Consider the following 16,032-nt stretch of genomic DNA (forward strand, 5'->3'; position numbering starts at 1 on the left):
GGAGAATCCCGCTTTTCCAAACCGCAGTCCATCCTGTAATTAGCCGAACAAGTCCGTCTAAGCTAGGCAAATCACTGGTTTTCCATGAAATAGTTATGTTTCTGATGCCCTCAGACAGATTCACCTCGAAGCCTAAAAACAGAGACTTTTTCGTCCCTAAAGCTGGGGGAGGGAAGAAAAGTGGAGTGCACACTGTTACAAGGAGTGGAAAAGCGGAAAGACAAGGGTTCTGGGAGAGCGTGGGAGCGCTGAGTTCTCAACCGGGAGTTTCGGTGCGCAGAGAACAGGCTGTGTTCAAGGTGCTTTGCTCCCAAGGGGAGCGAAGCGCAGCTCTTCCTTCTCATCTTTCCGAGGACCCGAGGGGCTCGCCTCGGTGAGTCGGTCTCTGCAGACCCTGCAGTGGCGAAGGCTCCCCAGTTCCTCCGCGCCCGGCGTCGCCTCCCTGCCTGAGCCCGCGGCGCCTCCTCGCGTGCCAGCGCCCCGGGGTGTCTCCTTGCAGGAGCCTGCGGGGGGAGGGGGCAGGGCGCGACGCGTGGGTCGCGTCGGTCCCAGCCCTGATGGACGGCCGACGCTGCCTCCGGGGCGGGGACAGTTCAGGCCACCGTGCGCACCGCGCACCTAGTGCACCCACAGCTCCCAGGCTCCCAGGGACAGCGGCTCTTGGTCCGCGGGCGGGCTAGAGAGCGGCGCGACCTTCGCCCCCGCGTCGACTGTGGGTTGCGGCAGGTGCGCGTCGCACCGGGTCCCCGCGTCCTCCCGCCCCGCCACCGGGGCGCCGCGCCCGCCACGCCCCGCCCCAGTCCCCGTCCCCGCCCGCCCTCGGGCCGCCCCGGGCAGGGCCTGTAGCTGCCAGGCATGGGAGGGCGGCCGGCGGCGGAGGGCGGCTGAGCAAGGCTGAGAGCGGCCGAGGGACCGAGGGACCGTGCAGTGGCCTCCTGTCGCTGCTCGCTCCCCTCCGGGCCCTGCGAGGTTCACACCCACCGAGCTTGTTGGCGACAGGGCCCCGACCCAGTGGAGGCGGTGGTGTGGTACTCTCGCAGTCCCGTTGAGTTAGTAGTGCTGTCCCCCCCCCGCGATGCTCTGAGGGAACCCAGATCCCTACACCAGCGTCCTCTGCTGCGCTCCTAGCTGCCGACCCCATGGGCCCCCGGGGCACCGCGCACAGCGTGCGGGCGCCACTGTCTTGGCTGCTGCTGCTGCTGCTGCTGTCTCTGCAGGTGGCAGTGCCGGCGGGCGCGCTGGCCGAGACCCTGCTGGACGCACCCAGGGCCAGGGGTGCCAGCTCCAACTCGCCAAGTCCTGCCAGTGTGGTGGCCCCGGGAACGACGCCGTTCGAGGAAAGTCGGTTGCCCGTGTTCACCCTGGATTACCCCCACGTGCAAATCCCTTTCGAGATCACTTTGTGGATCCTACTGGCCTCCTTGGCCAAGATTGGTAAGGAACTGTACCCGTGGGTGGGGGCGGGAACGATCAGACTGGGGATCCTGGTGGGTGACTCGCCAAGTAGGCAAGTAGTTGGTCTCAGATAGTGGCCAGCTCCTCCTGCACCAAGGCAGCCTTGGACGGACAGATTAGCTCCTGTGGTTGAAAGATCTCCTGTTCTTAATCCGACGCTGGCCTTGGAAAGCTGGGAAAGACTGACCCATAGCAGAGAGACCCACTGTGGACTTCTGCTTTGAGCATCAAGTTTGACAGCTCTGTGCCAAAGTTGAGGGAGACTTGATTGCTAAGTGAGGCAGGGCTTAGCTAGATTGTATATCATCTACAAGTAGAGAGGAGAGTGGAAGTGGGCAAGATCTTGGATGGGGTTGGCAGAACACAGACCCTCCTCATGCCCTGACTGATGAGGTGCTTAAATTGAGACTGTGGACACCTAAATGCTTGCCACTACAATACCAGTGCCCTGTTCTTTCCTTCTGGGCTCTCTGGGCTCCTCACTCTCTAGAAAGCCTTTTCTTCTTTAGAGGTAACTGGAGCCAGGGAGACCAGCTATTCACAAATAATTAACCCATCCCCAAGTTCAGCCCGTTTTCTCATCTGTTAGCCTGATCACTTCATCATAACGCACGCTCACCATTTTACTCTGTATGTAGTATTAAGGCACATTCACTATCGCTGTACTGTTAAAAATGTATGAGATCAGAAGAACGTGGTGTTTTCTATGCTTTTGCATTTACCTTGTGGGATGCAGCTTTTCATACATCTCAGCCTTTCTAGGGACCCTTTCTGATGATCAGGGTGAGGCATCGATGGTTACAACCCAGGAAATACTCCTTGGCAAACACAATATGGCTGTGGAGAGATGCAGGGGTCACATCCTGGCCTGACTTATACAGCCTGTTTTCAAGGATGACTAAAGTCTGGTCAGTGTGAGCTGTTCACCGGAAACAGCATTCTAGAGAGAAACAAAAAGTGTGACTGGAAAAGGGGTGGGTCTAAGCAGGTGGCAGGGACGGTTTGTAAGAGTGTAGAACTTGCAAGCTAAGCCTGGCATTGACTTCCGAGGTTAGATTAAATCTATTAGTCTGTGATGGTGGTAAGCAAAGGTGTTCTACGCTACATAATGACTCTGCAGTCTGGAATTGCTGGCTCTGGTATGACCGACTAGCTGCGCATGTTTTAATTCCATCTGAGCAATGGTATAAGGGACATGGGCTTCCCTATCAAGCAAACAGCCACATAAGCTCATGGTCTCTAATAATAGCCTGAGATGCTCTCTCTTTACATCATCTCCCACAGCATCCCTGCCCTGTAGGGATGTGCAGCTAGAGGTGGAAACCAAAGCTGGAAAGTCCATACTATGACCGACAAAGTCGGACCCACCAAATGCACACAGGTAGCTTGCCTCTGGATCCCTGCCTGTGCCTGAGTCAGAGCCCAGGAGGGCTGCATTTGTGACCTTTCCCATTACTGCTTTTCTGCTCTGACACCCTCTTCTGTTCTTTACCCCTGATTATTTTAATCAGATTAATTACACTAATAACAGCCGCTAGTGGGCACTTAAGTTCATTATCCCTCATTTTCACAGCCTTCATCCTGGATAGATATGATGACCCTGTTTTGGGGAGGAGGAAGCTGAGACATGAGGTAGCTTTGCTAGTGGGTGGAGAGACCCAGTTCTAGGCCGGAGGAAGGCCTGATGCCTCATCTTTGGTCCTCCCTGAAAGAGTGTTCTGGAGTAAGGATTAGAGGAGAGTGGGTTTGTCCATTAATCCTGGTTGTCAAGGCAGGCGTGCTGCTGGTGACAATGGCCACAGTGCTCCAGAGAGCCACAGTGCTAGGTGGCCCTTTTTTTGCTGTCTCTGTGCTTCTTGCCTTCTGTGTTTATTCCTGAGCTCTTGTTCTCTTGGGTGGCCTTTGGGAGTCCTCTCAACCCAGCTGTGGCATTCCAGTCATCTTAATGGACACCGTCATCCTAACTGTGTGGAACTTGGTTAAATGTGTCCATGCTTGTGTGAGTCAAAGTTTGCACACAGGCACCTTCATGTCTCTGTTAACCATGGTCTTAGCCCTCTTCTGTTTCACAGGCCACTATGCCCTCACAATGCCAGATTTGACCAAAGTTATAATACATTGCACATGTATCCTCCTAGTCCATTTGCTTTCCTTGGATTCTGTACTTCTCTGGCCACGAGGGCAGGGCAGAGATGACAGCACTCCATGCTTGTCTCTTTTTCAGAGAGAGATTCAAGTCAACATTGGCTCCCTGATGTAAAGGGAAAGAAATAGATGTTAGAACAGGAAGTGGAATTTTCAAGTTAAAAAGGAAATCTGTTGTTTGGAGTCTTTGCTATTTTCTTCTATATTGTAACCCATCCTTCTCTTGCCTCCTTGGCTGCCCCTGAAGGAATGTGCAAATACCCAGATATACTGAAGTCTTCTTTCCACATACCCTCAAGTCTTTCTCCAGCATCATCCTGCCCCTCCCCAACCCTCTACTCTCTCTTTGGCTTTGAGCAAACCTGCCCAGGTACGGTAGAACAACTTCACAGGCCAGGAAAATAAGTTCTGAAACAGAAACCATGGAGCTTTGTGCTTAATGTTTATATTTTATGTATCAAATATAGTGTATGCACTTACCTATCTTCAAGGCCAAAGTGTCCATGCAGAATTAGAACTAAAATAAACCCATTCACATTGTAACTGCTCAGCTTCAGTGTCTAACGTCATTTCCAACTGTATCTAAGTTCATTAAGCTGTATAGACTTTGGGTCTGGTTACTGTCCGCAAGTGATGTTTTTATTTATTTGCAAGACTTGATTTTTAATAGCAAGGTTTATTTCAAAATCAAACAGGTTCTGTTTTAGCTTTTGTGTTTGAAGACTTTTGTTTGGGAGCGGTTCACTTACACAGGTAGCTTAAGTTGCTCACATTTGGGAAAGGTGATGGAGTTGAACACACATGGAAATATAAGGTTATGGGGCAACACAAATGCCAGCCCATATAGAAAGCATGGTTTCTGTTTGGGGCATTTTAATGGAAGTACCTGGTGTGCTAGGACTTACCTGCTCAGAGAACAGGGAGAAATATTCCCAGTGATTAATCTAAACAAGGATGAACAGGCTGCACCTAAGAACATTTGTAGGAGGTTTAAATACCAGTGGTGAACTTAGAATGGCTATCTAGATTGCATTGATCCAGGTCTTGAAGTATTCTTACAAATCTGAAAGCACACTTGTTCATCTTGTTCTACACAAGGCCTAAGTCAACTTATCTTCTCCTTGCTTTATCTGGTTATTGGGGGAAAAGTCAACGTCCTCATTATTTGGCTAGAGATGTAGTTCTGCAATTATAAAATGTCCTGCAAGCCTGATTGTAGAATTGATGAGATGGGTGTGTGTAGAACAGTTTAGCTGAGTGAAAAGAAAAAAAGTTCATTGATTTTAGCCCATCTTGAAGCAAAGCACTTCGTCACCTTTGCCTTGGGACCTCTTGTCTGGACACTCTAGAGCATCACTGTGCATGCGCTTCTCACAATGCATTGACTCTTTTTATTTGTACAGAAAACTCCACACCCTTTGCCTACTGAATCTTATGTGCAAGGATATAGTTCTAAGCTGACCTTAAGAGGCATCTAGAGGAAGACGCTGAGGTCCTGTGCTTACCACTGTCTGTGTTGCTTTCTCTCATGAACTGGGCCAGCCGTTGAGGGCTGCACTTGCCCTAACCTGAGTGAATGTGGCTGTATATTTTACTTTTGTTTGGGTTCAGGGACAGAGCACTGTCTCTAATCTTTAAAGTAACTGAACTCTGTCTGGTCTTTGTTCCAGGATTCCTTGTATGCCCTGTACAGCATTGGGGGCTCACTGAGGGTGCTTTATTTACTTTTGGTACCTGGGCGGGCACATTGTATTATTATTATTATTATTAATTATTATTATTGATATTTTTGAAAGGCAAACCATTTGGCTCATGAAGATGTCTGTTCTGGGCTTCAGGCTGCCTTGAGTTTAAAGCATGAGTCTCAAAATTTGTGTATGTTCTTGGATTTAGAGATCCTTGTCTCTGAAAAATATGTCTCCTTGCCCTTACCTTATGTTTTGTCTAGTTTGTCCCAAGCTGGTGTGTTATCTAGAGAGGGGCGGGATGGAGTTCGTGGTCTTTGCATCTCCTTTTGTACATCCCATGTGCCTGCCACCGTGTGCTCGGACCTAATAATGCCCACAGAGCAGACCAGGGTCTTTTCTCTTAAGAGCACCACATATGTTCAGGGTCACCCATATATTTTCAGTCTGAAAAAGGAAGGCAGTAGATTTTTCATTTCTTTCTAAAGATGAATTCAGGCATCATAAAGATGATGTCAGGACATTAGAGTCACAGTGTTCTCATCTTGACAATAACAGCAGGTTTTGTTTTTGTTTTTGTTTGGTTTGTTTTCTATTTTGTTTGTCATTTGAAAATCTTACTTCTTATCAACTTTAACAAGGATAATTTTATTTACCATTATTGTGGTGCTTAGTTCTTGTAGAATTTTCATGTGCGTTGAAGCCCCCAAAACACACACACACACACACACACACACACACACACACAAGTGTTTTCTTTGTAGGGCTATAAAAACTTACCTGTAAGTTTGGTAGTTTTGTTATATGAATAGATTAGATTTGGGGTGATGATTCTGTTGTTTTAATGTCAAGAGTCATACATAGTGCTATTCGGTTTATCTGTGTATTGTTTGAGTCAGTTTTGAGTCACCTGTATGTTTATATAATTTGAACTTTTACTGTTGCTTAGAGAATGACTTTTTAATAGAGACCTTGAAGTTCTCCTTCTGGATTGATACGCCCCTTTTATTCTTAATGGCTTTATTCTTGTCTCTCATCATCTTGATCAAAGTTACTTTTTCTCTTGTATTTTTAAAAGCAATCCCTCTTGCTTACAGCTCTCCAGTTTTACAGCCTTTGCTTATACTCTTGTGGCTTCTTACTCCTGTTTTCTTTGGCTTATCTGTTTAGTCATTAGATCATCTGCTGTTGGGTTTATTTTTTCAATATTATGGCAGTTTCCACCTCACAAGGGTAAACAACCCCCCCAAACTGCTAATAATGGGAAGCACAACTACTGTGGTCTTAACTATGTATCAAACACATGCATTTTATGATCATCGGAGCTCCAAATTAACATGTTCTTGTGCTAAAATGACCCAATAACGTGGGCAAAATAAGTTTCTTACCTTAGTTATTGGAACGCCTAGTTGTTTTGTCTTCATTCTCTCTCAAATATAAGAGTTTTCTTGAGCTCATCAAAGCTAGGATATGTTGTACTTTACATTTATATGTATTAATCTTCATTACAAATAAAACATAATTCAGAATTTATTCATATCACTGGATCATATCACAATATGCTTAGCCTCTAGGGTCAAAGAAATATCTTAGAAAGTAAAATTATTAAATGTCAATCTCCCTGCCAGCTGTCGTGATTCAAAAGTTTACTTCCTAGCATGGTAGTGATACACACACCAAGAGAAACACTCCTTTCTGACCCACTTCAGGCCTGCTGTCATCTTTGATATACATACATTCACTGTCATCTTCCCACATTAAAAAAAATCATAATGATAAACACATTGAGACTGTTTTGTCCAAGATTTATGTCATTTGCTTATGAGATTTATTAGATTTCTTCACTTTATCTTATGTGTGAGTGTTTTGTCTGCCTGTATGTATGTGTGCCATGTGAGTCCTGGTGCCTGTGGAGGTCAGAAGAAGGCACCGGATCTCCTGAACAGTCTCCTAGTTGCTAACCTCTATGCACATGCTGGGAATCAAACCCACATCCTCTTCAAGAAAACCAAGCCCTCTTAACCACTGAGCCATCCCTCCGGCCCCACAGCTGCATTTTATTTTGATTTTTAAATTCATACACATTAATTACATTTTGATTGGAATGTTAAGCTGATGACTTCTACGATAGTCTCAATGTTGTGTTCTGTGTAGTTTAGTGAGGGGCTGTTTTAAAATTAAATTTTCTATGTGAACGTGAGAAGAGCATAGAAAGTAAAAGTATTAGTGCTATGTGCTGTGCACATACCCAGGCATGAATGTGTACACACACATACAGACACAGACACACACACAGACACACACACAGACACACAGACACAGACACACACACACGTGCACGCGCACGCGCGTGATCAAGATGTATACATTGTGGCATTTAGTTCTTCAATACTGTTACTGTGTTTTGGCTACATTATCAGACCTGTGTAGAATTGACCACTAAGAGGGGCTATATGTAATTCTGTTAAACTTGACTTTATCTGGCTCATCTCAGTATCTTAGGTGGATACTGACTTAGTATTCTTCCAACTGAGTTCCTCCTTTGCAGCTTCCTTTGCGGTTAAATTTGATCTTTTGTATCATTGTTGTTACTCAAAATAGAAATGACTTTTGTAATCCTTTCTCTGTAGAGATGTTGTCATATCCATATTGCTCACCCACCTCTCCTATATATTACTAGGAAATCAGCCATATCATTTTTTATTTAAATGTGCCTCATTAAACTCCACATAACTGGGTTTTCTGTCTTTAAAAATTGAAATCTCTGCAGTTTAAATCAGGAATGTTACTACATTTATTGCAGTGATTTATTGGGGCTCGTTTTAATCTGTGCTTTTACTCCATGTTTTTCTTTTATTTCCCCCCAATATTTTGACTTTGCAGCATCTTTCTTATTTATCAAATGCATTACTGCCCCGTCTCCTCCCTGGCCTCCCCCTCTTCTTCCCACTCGGTCAAACATAGCATTTGCTGCTTCCATTGTTGTTATTCGCCTGTTCCCAAAGATACTTGAGAGTTATACATTTTTAAAATCCCATTCCAAAGTTCAAATTATTTCATAAGGAGTTTGTATAGGTAACATTTGTTTAGATTGATAAATGTGTTGAACATGCTTTCTTTATGGTCGCTTCCACCTATTCCCTCTATATTATTTCCCTTCTCCGTGTGTACACTCGTCAGTGAATACTTCAGGGACAGCCTTGATCTCTAGCTTTGTTCAAGCTATTTCTCTTGGAGGCATGGGTTTTACCCAGGGCTTTGTAAGTTCTAGACAAGTGCTCTTCTATTGAGCTCTGTCCTAGCCCTTTGAAAATGTCATTAATTTGTTTATAGTCTGTAATGAAAATTATACTGAGTTATTTTCATCAGATAGATAAATGCCATTGCTTTTTGCCTTCTTTCCTTTGGTCCATTATATTACCTGAATTTCAGCCATGTATGTGTGTGTGTGTGTGTGTATGTGTGTGTGTGTGTGTATGCATGCACACATGCATGTGTGAGTGTGTGTTTGTGTGCTGTATGTATGTGCTCATGAGTGTGCATGTGTGTATGCAGCCATGCATGTGTATGTGTGTGTGCATGCGTGTGTATGTGTGCATGTGTGTGTATATGTATGTATGCATACACGTATGTATGTGTGGTGTGTGTGTGCGATGTATATGTGTGTGTGTGTAATTATTTCTGTTATTCAGCTGCTGTCTCAAAGTGTCCTTCAGAATCTATGTGATTTTTTTCTCCCATAGAATTTATTACATGCCTTAAAAATTTTTGTTTTCTGTTTTCCTTTCTCTGTCATTTATTTTTGTATTTCACTAATGTTTTTGTTTCCAATTTACCATACTGCCCACAGTACACTTTTAATTGATAGTTAGTCTACACGCTAGGCTTTTAATCTTAATTACATGTTCATTTCAACATTTCTGTTCCCTTTTCATGTCTGTCTGCCTTTGGCTCATGTTGTTTTCAAACTGCTTAATTTTCATTCTTCATTCTTCCTGTTGTTTTTATTCATTTACATTCATGTTATAGATTCCATCAGCATTCCGTTTTTTTCTCCCTAATTTGGGGGTGTAAATTCTCCATTGACTGCATCTCCAGAACTTCCCTTTTGGATATTTATGCCTTATCTTGGCTGTAATTTTTTTTCTACTGTGAGCTTAGCTTCACCAGGGCATGTTTATTTGGTTGAGTCTGTGGACCTTCTAACTTGTTCATACAAAATGGTTCTCAGCGTTTTGTTTTGGTGGTGGGTTTCAGTGTGTATTTCCCAGTTAATGTTCTTGTATAGATAAAGTGAGTTCTCTTTCTGTCACAGCTAAGTTTCTTCCTGGCCCAGAGCCACAGAGAATTGTCCAGTTTCCTCTCCTTTTCCCTTGGCTACAGGCATTTTCTTTTGGTGCTATTTTTTTTTTTTAATTTAGGACAAAGTAGTTCTTTGAGAGTCAGGAATTTAGGCAAGAGTCCTTCTTCAACTTGTAAAGTCTTATTACCTGTTTTCAATAGGTGTTAAAATATCAGGTCTCAGCACAGGGGACCTGGATGCAGCTCTGTCTGGAACTCCCCTGGCTTACTGTGACCTAAACACCTACCGATATCTCCTGGGCATTATCTTCTCTGTTGACCCAGGTAACCAGGCACTGATATTATCATTTGTACTGAGAGGAGGATTTGTTTACATCTGTATTGTTTAATATTGTGATGATTGTTTGTATGAGGGTTTTAAAAGAAATAGCCTTTAAAAAATGTAATTAGCTGATTCGCTAATGTGTGTGTGTGTGTGTGCGTGTTTGATTGGTATGTGTTGTGACTAGGTGCATGGTACATGTGTGGGGTTCAGAGGATGAGTATAGAGTCTCGTCTCTCCACCCGAGTTTAAATGAGTTACAAGGACTCAGGATAAGTAGTTTTGCATCTTCAAGCAGCAAGTGCCTTCACCCCCACTGACAAATTTTGCCTTTACAGAAAGATTTCCACACATTGTTTAAAGTTAATGGCTAGGCTGTGATGGTTTCTCACTTTTAAGAAGACATACCTGTTCTTTTCTCACTCAAAACGGTTGGGCCTGCAGAATTTGATTTGTTGCCTTTGTTTTGGTATTTCTAGTTCCTTGCCTGTGTGAGCTGAAGCTATGACAGAGGAAAATATACCCCGAAGCACATCAGAGAGAGGGCTAATTCCGTTCTATGGTCCCATTCTAGAATTAGATCTCGGATGAGTCATTACCTCCTTGGGTCTTCTATTTGATTTGCCAAAGGTGGGCCATATGTCTGTCCCTTATGCTTACTAGGTCTATTTGGACAATGTGAAGATACTGTGAATAACAAAGCCTTCACTTTTTAACAAAGCTTTCCCTTTTTAAGAAAGCAATAGGAACAGAACCCAAGAGAAGTGTGTGTTTACTTTCTGAAATCGATGCTCGGCCATGGGAGGGTTGCCGTCCTGAGTGGCGCCTGCACAACTATGGCTTACTCACTTGCAATTAAGTCTTTTTAAAGTAGTGAGTCATAATTGAGGTGCTTCCTGAAGTAATTCCTTACTGTGTCTGTCACCCGTCACAGGCTTTATCATCTTCTTGTATAAAGTTCACTCCTTGTTTGGAGGTGTCTTTATCTTCTTTCACCTCTCCGCTCATCCCTGAGACAGAGATGGTGATTTTCTTTAAGCGCTCCACATGACGCTGCCTGACTCACAGTTGACAGGCAAATGCCATATTATTTCTTCATGTGGGGATAAGGATGCTTACACTGAAAAGAAAGGAAAGAAAGGCATGAGTGTATTTGGAAATTTATACTGAAGGGTGGTTCAGGCTGTGTGGCTTATTGGTAGATCATTCATTCATTCATTCATTCATTCATTCATTCATTCATTCGTCTAGCCATTAATAAGAACCTGGGTTGGATCTCTGTAGAAAACCACTTTAGAGATATGTACAGGTTTTCTTTTGTTGCTGTTGCTCTTGTCATTTGAGTCTCATGTAATTCATGCCGTCCTTGACTCTTCTTTAGACACAAAGAACTCTTTATTGTCCTGCGTCTGCCTCCAGCTGGGATTACAGACATGTGCTACCACACCCTCACACGATTTGCTTTTCCATGTAAAGTACCTCAGGCAACCACGGGGCCATGAAATAGCTCCATTTCCATATTTCTGTGTCTCAGTCAGGGATAATTCTACTACTACTCCCAATTCCTGAACTGGTTTCCCAGGATCCCGTGGCTGGAAAGCTGAGCACTATAGTGAGACCAGCCTTGTCTTTTCTTGCCCCAGTGCAAGGAAGAAATGGATGAGATTCTCATAGTCTCATCCATAAGATAATAATAGCTCAGCGGGACACAGCATTAGTTCAGCCAGCCATTGGCTACACGCTTACTTAAATGGTCACAGTGCTGCTCAATTCTCATAGAAGTACAAAAATGTCATCCCGAGTTTCAAAACACGGAAGAAAACATGAGGTTTAGGGAGTTTAACTACATTGCCCCAGACACCCCAGCTGGCAAGTGGTTGACCTGGGGCCACAATTAGTTCATCATTCTCTCTGTGTATCTCTGCCCTCTTCTTGGAAGAAAAGGCGTATTGAATTCCCGGTTGGTCTCGGTGTCTGCGGGGCCTGCTTCTGTGCAGAAACAATGGATCAGAAACACTACAGAAGTCCTGGATCTATATCAAACACTGGGATATGAATGGATATTTTTCTTGTTATCATTACACTATGGTATGGTATAGTATGGTATAGTTTAACCGGCATTTACATTGCCATCTAGAAATGAATTAAAGTGTACAGGGGGATGTGTGTAAGTGTATGCATATATTGTACCAATGCATGTAGAGATTTGATCACTTTCAGCCAATGTCCAGAAACCTCAAAGACCAATGGTGTCATAAGCTCACCTGTGGTCTCCAGAGCCCCTTGGTGGAGCTGATCTACCCATTCTTTCCTTGGAGACACCAAGCTGTCCTTGAGACTCATGCATGACACTTTCATCTCTTTTGACCAGGGTAGACCATCACCGTAAAATCAGACCACAGTGGCCATTCTGCCTGCTTCCTTCACATGGTAATTGTGAAAGCTAACTAGAAGAAAACACAGAAACAGCTGGTGGTCTAGAGTGAGGAGTAATATGGTTTCCTAGCAACACTCCAAGCTGGGTAGGATGGGAAGAGCAAGGTGGGAGAATGCATTATGAGCGCTGACACTGGAACACACATCTGGAATTTCAGAATCTCTTTATTTATTTATTTATTTATTTATTTATTTATTTATTTATTAGGTATTTTCCTCGTTTACATTTTCAATGCTATCCCAAAAGTCCCCCATACCCACCCCCCCAATCCCCTACCCACCCACTCCCCCTTTTCGGCCCTGGGGTTCCCCTGTACTGGAGCATATAAAGTTTGCAAGTCCAAAGGGCTTCTCTTTGCAGTGATGGCCGACTAGGCCATCTTTTGATACATATGCAGCTAGAGTCAAGAGCTCCGGGGTACTGGTTAGTTCATATTGTTGTTCCACCTATAGGGTTGCAGTTCCCTTTAGCTCCTTGGGTAATTTCTCTAGCTCCTCCATTGGAGGCCGTGTGATCCATCCAATAGCTGACTGTGATCTCAATGCAGCCTTTTCTTTTTGGTGGTATAGAATGCTTACGCTTTGAGATACAGCAACCCTCCTTGCTCTGTGATTTACATCCCACAATTCTATTTACCTGTGGTCAGGCATAGTCAGGGATGAATCATCTCATTAATTTCAATGGTCTTATTTCTTTCAAGAGAGAATAATTGCATCAACCTAATTACTCAAGTAAATTCCTGTAGCTATTCTATTTATCAGTAGCAATTGTTGCTGAACTCATACACTGTCTAACTCATAAGCTCAAATTCATCGTCAGTGTGAATGTGTATGCAAAACATAATACACATATAGGGTTTCATACTATTTCTGATTTCAGACAGATCTGGGAATATATTCCCGTGGATTAGAGCGAGAATGCTAAACAAATTTAATATGTTAAGGAGTCAAAGTAAGAGGAACATGGACTACAATGTGGATTCTTAGGAATATTTAGTGTGAAAATTTCTAAATATGTTTTTTTGTTGTTGCATATATGGATCCTGTGTGACAGACCATTATGCACATTCAGGCACTCACAAGTGACGTGCATAAAAAGATGTGGTCATTATGAAGGAAGAGATGGTGTCTATTTAACTCAAGGTCTGGAACTACTTGTGGTGCATATTAAAGAGCCAACAAATAACTATTATTAAGTAGGTGAATAATAATGAGAAAACCTTTTGTTTCTCCAAACTCACATTGTACAGTAATTAAGGTAATGGTACACCCAGTATGACACCTGTGGCTTGAATTTATTGTCCTGGCACATATATTATTCATTTGGCCTTTCACTCTCAAATATCTTAGCCTATCCACTTGCTTCTGCTGGGCATTCTATTCTTGAATGTACCTGACTGGTCCTCTCAATTCTGGTGCCCAGAGACCCAGCCCTGCCACTCACTTAGCCATGAATCCGATGTCACAGGATTGCCCTCACGCGCCTCTCTTATTTCACCTGTGAAGCGGGATCCTGATGATGACAGCTTCTTCACTCGGCTGTGGTTACAGCAGAGTCACTACTTTCTGAACTTGCTGTCTTCAAGACCTTAGACACATTGGCTGGGCTCCGAGAGAACAGATGCTTTCCTCCCTTCCCAAAGCATAACAGCACACTGCAGAAATCCATCCTGTCTGCTCGTTCCACAGAAAGTTGTTCGCTTATTTAGATGTTCTGGCCTCCTGCTGGTGGTGTTATGAATAGGCTTTTATCCAAGTCATACATATTTCAGGTTCCAACGTTGCATAAGAGAAAATGAGGAAAATCATCTGTCTACTTTTGCGTAGTTTGCCATGAAAAGGAAAGACAGAAAACACCCATCTCTGTCACTAGATTGTCCTTGGAAACTGAAGGCTGAGCAGCCAGGCTCTGCATTGGGGGCTCTCACAGGCAAGGTGTGCCCTTCCCAATGAAAGCCAGCTAGCTCTATGACACGGTTCTGGCACTTCCCCGGCAGCCCAGAGATGTCATGAGAGTCCATGGATAAGTCAATAATGCATAGGCAGTGGAAATACAACTATAACTATATAATTATATAAAAGGTTCTAGTTCCATATATATGTGTGTGTTCTATGTGCAATTATTTAAGAATTTTATGCATTTCATATATATGCACACACACACCTCTGTGTGTGTGTGTGTGTGTATACTTTGACCATTCTATCTCTCACTGTCCTCTCTGATCCTTTCCACACTCCTGAAGAGTTCATTCTGCTTCCCAGCCTGTGTGCCCCACTGCATAGGATGAAGCTGGCGTGATGAGCAAGAATGGAGGGTTATTTCCTTAGGAAGTAACTTAGGAACAACTCGCCAGTGGCTACACCACAAGTAATATGGCTTCCCCTCCCTCACCCCCCCTTTCAACAGCTACTAGCTGCCTATAGGCTGTGAGGGAGGGGTGGATCTCATGGGCCTCTCCTTAAGCATGGTAGAATATTCATAGTCTCATAGGGGTGGGGAATACTGGGGGTGTGAAGGTTTAGTTTTTTGTTTTTAGAGACAGGGTTTTGTATCCTAGGATAGCCTAGGACTCATGATCGTCCTGCCTCCAACTCCCAGTAGATGGGATAACTGCTGTCCATTCATGAAGTCAGCTGTATATTTTTTTGTGTGATTTGTGTGATTTTTCACTCCTGACATTGTTATTCCTTAGTAGAATGGCATCCATCTTTCAGTCTGGAAGATGATGCTCACTGCAGCTCAAGGAACTTGCAGTTTCCAATGAAATCAGCTCTTTTCCCCCAACCCCCCGCCCCCACCTGGGTATCTGTATTTGGCTGCCCAGCCCAACCTTCTCAGCTTTTGGCCCCGTTAGTTGGTCATTTATGTATGAGTGAGAGACATTTGGCTACCTCCACAGAGGTTCGGCACACAGGCCTCTTGTTTTTGTCTGGTTACAATGTTACAGTTACGGCCAGCCCTTCCTTTTCTACTCCCTTATTTCACAACTGCAATTTACTCTGTTCCTGGGGATAGAAGAGACTTTCTCTTATCTTGCCTTGTGTTCCTGATGAGATCCATTCATGTACAGACACTCTCAGGCAATGCTGCTCAACCTTCCTAAACCTATGACCCTTTAATAGAGTTCCTGTTGTGGTAACCCCAATCATAAAAGTATTCCATTGCTACTCCATAGCTGTTATTTTGGTACTGTTACGAATCGTAATGTAAATATCTGATATGCAACCCCTGCAAAAGGGTGGTTCAACCCCAAAGGGGCTACATACCCAAACCATTCCACCAACTGGAGACGAGACCTAGAATTCAAACATCTTGGTCTCTGAGGCCATTCTCAAATCACCACCTTCCACTCCCTGGCCTTCAAAGAACCACTAGAGTACAAATATCTCCCCTGCCCCTGTGGTGGCTGCTGTCGAGGGCTTGCAACCACTTAATTGAGAATTGAGATTCAGCGGCAATTACTGCCAATTGTGGATTCCTTTCCTGTACTTCCATCTATTTATTTTAAGTAACTGGTCACCTTGATTAGCAGCCAGCCTCCTGGAGGAATAAAACTCAACCATAAAATAAAGTTCCCACCCAAGGTGGTTGCAGGGGTGGGGTGGCCTCCTTGGAAAAACTTGTATAACTTACAAGGACTTTGAGATACAAGCAAGGAAACCCATCAATCATTTAGTAACATGTGG

General features: G+C 44.0%; 1 protein-coding gene across 1 annotated transcript in view; it reads left to right on the forward strand.

Moving 5' to 3' along the window:
- The first annotated feature begins 826 nt into the window (after positions 1–826).
- Positions 827–16,032, forward strand: part of Slc9a2 (solute carrier family 9 member A2) — an 84,091-nt gene continuing 68,885 nt past the window's right edge. Inside the window, exon 1 of the mRNA XM_021161822.3 lies at positions 827–1,434. Coding sequence (XP_021017481.1) covers positions 1,140–1,434 — 295 coding nt within the window. The 5' untranslated portion in view covers positions 827–1,139. The remainder of the gene's footprint in view (positions 1,435–16,032) is intronic.

The sequence above is a fragment of the Mus caroli genome, unplaced genomic scaffold, assembly GCF_978045245.1.
Source record: "Mus caroli unplaced genomic scaffold, Mus_caroli_1 scaffold_1, whole genome shotgun sequence".
In the NCBI taxonomy this organism is placed as follows: domain Eukaryota; kingdom Metazoa; phylum Chordata; class Mammalia; order Rodentia; family Muridae; genus Mus; species Mus caroli.